The following is a 5,499-nucleotide window of genomic DNA, read 5'->3' on the forward strand; positions in this document are numbered from 1 at the left end:
ATAAAGCAACTATAAGGAAAAGCAGAGAGAGGTGAAGGAGAGATTGAACTAACAGATTCTGTAGAATGGGAGAATAGAGATAGAAGGAAGCAGAATGATTAAATAGGGGTCCCTATGTCCTCCAGCAGTCTAAGCCTATAGCAGCATAATTATAGAGATAGCTCAGGATAACCTGAGCCACTCTAACTATAAGCTTTATCAGTAGACAGGGTGTCTGACTCACAGACTAAAACTGGTAGTAGGTTCCACAGGAGAGGAGCCTGATAACTAAAAGATCTGCCTCCCATTCTACTTTTAGAAATTCTAGGATATCCTAGGAAAGATTCTAGGAATTTTTGTCCCTTTAACTCCCAGTTCCCCAGTTCCAGTCCTTGAGGTCCTGAAACTTATAAATGTGTCTTTTCTTGAAGACATTCAAGTCAGTTGATGATGTCATTAGGCTGACTCTGGAGAACCAAAATATGCAGGACAGGATCCCTGCTTTAACTAAACCCTGCTTCTGTTTTCAGGTGACTCCTTTGTGGACTGGGACAAGTTCAGAAGTGCTGGGATAAATCGGGTTCTCTGCATTAGACTGAAGAGCTGCTTTGAATGGGACTTTCATACCGGAGACCAGAGAGGAACAGGAATCGCTCTACTCAGAATTTACTGGAGCTTGTTCCTCTTCCTAACCAGAACCTTCCAGCCTGGATCCACGTGAGAAGGTCAGATGGCCACACTTTGGGTTTCCCAATCTTCTCAATCAGTTCAGATTAAATGAGCTTAGCTGCTGCTTAACAAACTGGCAGAGATGACCCAAAACTTCAGCTCCAGAATCGATACCCCGACCAACATCTCCCTGAGCTCCACCGTCGCTGTCTCCGACTCACTGGAGTATAAGACCATTTCTGTTTTCCTGGTCCTGTTGGTGTGCTGTGTGGGCATTGTGGGGAACATCATGGTGGTCCTTGTGGTGTTCACGACCCGCCACATGAGGACGCCCACCAACTGCTACCTGGTGAGCCTGGCCATAGCTGACCTAACGGTGCTGGTGGCAGCAGGGCTCCCCAACGTGTCTGACAGCCTGACAGGGACCTGGATTTATGGAAATGCCGGCTGCCTGGGGATCACCTACCTTCAATACCTGGGAATCAACGTGTCGTCATGCTCCATCACTGCGTTCACTGTGGAGAGGTGAGACAGAGCTGATCTTGACATTTATTTCTCTCTTTTGAATGTTTGCAGCGAGTGGTTGGTTTTGTGGGCGAAACGCTGCGAGGGTCGCAGAGGAGGACAGTAAAGTGGGCTCTGCACAGCGTGAGAAATGTCAGGGTCTGAGATAAAGAGGACCCAAACAGGAGGACAGAGGTGGATGGCACTCAGCAGGACGTTCAGCTCTCATTATATTCCTCTGCATTTCAGTGAGCTGATGTTCAAAGGCTCTTTTAATGGTCATTAAAAAAAGCAAAAGTCAGAAAATAACTGGAGATTCTCTAAGTTGGGATTCATCCAGAAAGGCCTTTAAATGCAAACAGACACTTCTGCCCACATGCTGTATTTCACAATCCTCTCAATAAAAGGTCTTGTCTGTAGAACCGCGGAACGGACAGCTTGTGTGGGCGGGGCTTGGTCTGAGCTGTGATTGACAGTGACCCAAACGTGACGATGGGTGCTAGATCTCTCCGCTTTCACCATATTCACCAGAGAAGGATGGAGGGAGGAGGCAAGGTTCTTTACCAGTTTGTCCCCCTGGCTCAGAGGGTCTGGTTGCTCCTGCACCCTCCTCCCTCATAGGTTGGTTCTCCTATAAACCATCTGAACAACTTCCATGTCTTGTGACCCAATGACACCAAATTAAGGCCATTTTGGTAATTTAGACTAGTAAGTTTTGATGCATTTTCCATTATTTTAATTATTCCTATAAAGTGAATGTTTTTTTCCAGCAGCTTTCAGGTCATGTGACAAACTAACACTGAATTAATGTAAGACTATTCTGGATGCTGACTGTTTTTTTCCCCATTAAAGGAGAAGTCTGGTCAGCTAGGAATAACCAAAGGATTTAGCGTTTATTAGTAAAAAAATAAAAACAATAATTTCCGTTGCGATAACGGAGTCCAACAACGGCCATTTTTGCCCAAATATAGCAACATCTCACTCCTTACATCTTCTAGCAGTGACGTCATGGTGCAGTCAGCCATTCCCCCCACTTTACAAGCAAAATCAATAGCAAATACTAGACACACCTGCAATCAACAACAATTATTGAAGATTTCCAGAGGACTTCACCATTGAAATTCACCAGAGCTATAGTGAAACTGACAATGCCCACGTGCATGGAGGTTGGATCTTATTTCAATCTAAAAAATTCACACGGAGAAAAAAGACTATTAGAAGAAATTTATTGATACAATTACTTAGTCTTTGGTGCTTTCCTCGGCAGGAAACATGGTGCTGAATTTTGATAGATATGCATGAACAGGAGTAAATAATAGGGCTGTTTCCCCCCCAGGCCTGAAACTGGTGGAGTGGAGATGGATGAAGTTGGTCAGTCTGTAGACTGCTGGTTGGAGAGACGGTCTGCTGAGCTTTATGGAGCAATCCAGTGGACTGCATGAGCTGTTTCTAGAGCTTCACTCAGGACCTGGAAGATGGAAGTCCAGTTTGGATATAACAGGTGGAGAGAACCTGTCCAGGATGAGCAAGCATGAAGCGACTGTGGAGAGGAAAAACTCCCCATTGGGAAGAGAAGAAACCTTTGGCAGAACCAGGCTCAACATGGCGGTCTTCTGCCGGACTGGTTGAAATGAGACGTGGAATGCAGTGAGAGTCCGGGAGGAATTAAACTCTGATGAAGTTTTAGCTAAGATGGTGGAGGAGGGGCTGGAAATGGGTTGAAACGGGGTCATCTGAATGAAGTCATACAGAGCAACCACCGCATGCCCACTGGGTAGCAGACGAGTTGCGAATTGGAGGCTTTTTAAGATGAACTTTGGATGCTGATTGGCTTTTGTGGAGGTGTGGTTGGAAGCTGATTGGCTGTGTCGTAGGCGGATGAAGGTGAGTAATCAGTTTATTCAATTGAACTTCCACCTACGCTCCATAATACATCGGTTAAAAGTGAAAAAAAATTAGTTGTTTCACCTTTCCGATTCATGATCCTTTCCGATTAACTATTGGAGGATTTGCCATCGAACTTCTGGCCAGAGAAAAAACCCGTAATATGTAGCCAACATTTCAAAGAAGAATGTTTTCAAGATGACTTGGATAATAGCGCGTTGTGACAAACACCAGATACAGCACTGGGACTTGATCAACAGCCGATACCGCACCGTGACGTCACAAACCAGTAGGTGGCAGTAGAGTTCTTTGACAAACATGGATTCCTCCAGTAAAGCACATTCAAATGAAATGACACTTATCGTTTATTGAGCAGTATTTTATAATTTCATATTCAAAGAGTGGACTTCTCCATTAATAGAAAGCCATTTAACTTATTGTTGGCCCGTATGTTAACCACTGCCTGTGGGAGGAGGAGCCAGCAGAGAGTAACAGCCAATATCCACTTTCAGATGCAGTAACCCCTATTTAACCTGACGGAGGCGCCAAACAGACGGTTTTAGACACACCTTAGCAGGATGTCAACAGATTAATGCCTGTGGCATGTACATAGCACAAAGGCATCTGTTGAAACACTATTGGTTCATTTGGGGGTGAGTCGGTCTTTAAGGGGTTGGTTGTTGTTCTGCTGCTAAAACCACATTGTGTGGAGTATTTCTGAGCTGTCGGTATCTCCTCTTCTGAGGGTCATTTTACAAACAAAAAGACTTTGAGTTGGACTCTAAAGACTAGAACTCGAACTCGTGGTTTGAGCCTTTGACTCGAGAGCAATGAAACTAAAACTGTGCTACAGATCACATGTGACTGGTGATGCTCTGATGAAATGTTATTCTGGTGGCGCAGCTGTAATAAAAAACTGTAATAAAAGCCAAACTATCGTCGCTCAGACTGAGATCTGCATTAACTGATGCGATCTCTCATCATTCAAAACAAAAAACCTTTAATGTTCTACAAAAACACAGAAGCATCAGCCTCCTTTTCATTTAGGAAAATCACTTCCCTGTTGGCAACTTAAGACCAAGATGCAGATTTTAAAGGTGATTAGTTTGAATGCAAAGCGCTTCATCTCTGCTGCCTTCATAAAGCTGCAGCATGTCAGCAGCTGCTTCAATGAGAAACAAAACACATGAGAAGAAGACAGAAAAGACAAAGAAACTGGGTAAAAATACATAAATCAACTGACAAAAATAAATATAGTTAGAAATAAATACTTCAAATAAATAAGATAGATTGGATATCTTAAGTAAAATAAATGTTAAAGTGAAGAAATACTTGGATAAATAAGCTAAAAGTATTTTTTATGTATTTTGTTGTAATTAATTTGTGCATTTTATTTATGTGATACATGATACATACATACAATACATGATATTTTTAATAATTAATCTATTTCTTTTTGTTTATTTGATCCCCCAACAAGTCTGAAGTTCTCACGCTTTGATTTTCAGACATTTGCTCCGTTTCATCCCTGTTTGTGTTTCTAGCTGAGCCTGGTGATGAGAAGAACCAGAAAATGGATTAAACTCTGATTCCCCTCAGATCCAATCAGGAAGGATTAGAAACAAACATCTCCTGGCCATGTGACCTCCCTCTCCGTGGCTCAGTTCTGGTTCTGCTGCTGCAGCGGTTCGTTGGCAGATGTTCTGAGCTTGTGTTTCCTCCTGACCTGCAGGTACATCGCGATCTGCCACCCCATCAAAGCTCAGACGGTTTGCACGGTGTCACGGGCTAAGCGGATCATAGCAGGGGTCTGGATCTTCACCTGCATCTACTGCATGCTGTGGTTCTTTCTGGTGGACATTCAGGTCAGAAAATATGACATCATCTGTGGCCTAATGACCTTATTTGTTGCTTCCTGCCCTCTCTGCTCCAGTTTATGAAAAAAAGTAATATTACCAATCTGGACCTGACTCTCACCCCCCACAGACACAACAACAGGCCCATAAGCAACATTATTGGTTATGGTTTAATCTACTCTCTGGTTTTAGTCTAATGTGATGTGATGTCTTGCACGCTGCATGCACGTTACGTACATAATATGTTCAGTCAGTTCATCATAACCCATAACCCGTGTTTAAACGGCTCACCATCATGTTGAAATCTGCCATGTGTTGCGGTATAAATATGGGCAGTATCAGAAGGGTTTAAGAGGAATTTTCCGCACCATTACATGTGCAAAGAGACATCCTAGTCTACAATTGCGTAGGGGGCCAACCAAATGTCAGCAATAGGGTCCCTAAGGCCCCGTCCCAACGAAGCCGAACCCTGGCCTAAACGCACAAACTTTTCACCAAACCAGCCTCTCATCCATACGAAGCCGGCGTTTCGGGGGTCTGTAAACAATCTTTTTTTTTATTCAGCCTTCAGAGTGGGAAGATTTTGAAACGCCGTTTTCGCGTTTCC

The 5,499-nt window shown here is 43.6% G+C and overlaps 1 protein-coding gene across 1 annotated transcript in view; it reads left to right on the forward strand.

Moving 5' to 3' along the window:
* The window catches only part of LOC107093713 (thyrotropin-releasing hormone receptor-like), a 57,992-nt gene that overhangs the window by 15,342 nt on the left and 37,151 nt on the right, over positions 1-5,499 (forward strand). The window contains exons 3-4 of the mRNA XM_015388922.1: positions 510-1,173; positions 4,769-4,901. Coding sequence (XP_015244408.1) covers positions 791-1,173; positions 4,769-4,901 — 516 coding nt within the window. The 5' untranslated portion in view covers positions 510-790. The remainder of the gene's footprint in view (positions 1-509; positions 1,174-4,768; positions 4,902-5,499) is intronic.

Source organism: Cyprinodon variegatus, unplaced genomic scaffold (genome assembly GCF_000732505.1).
Source record: "Cyprinodon variegatus isolate N-32 unplaced genomic scaffold, C_variegatus-1.0 Scaffold442, whole genome shotgun sequence".
Taxonomy (NCBI): Eukaryota; Metazoa; Chordata; class Actinopteri; order Cyprinodontiformes; family Cyprinodontidae; genus Cyprinodon; species Cyprinodon variegatus.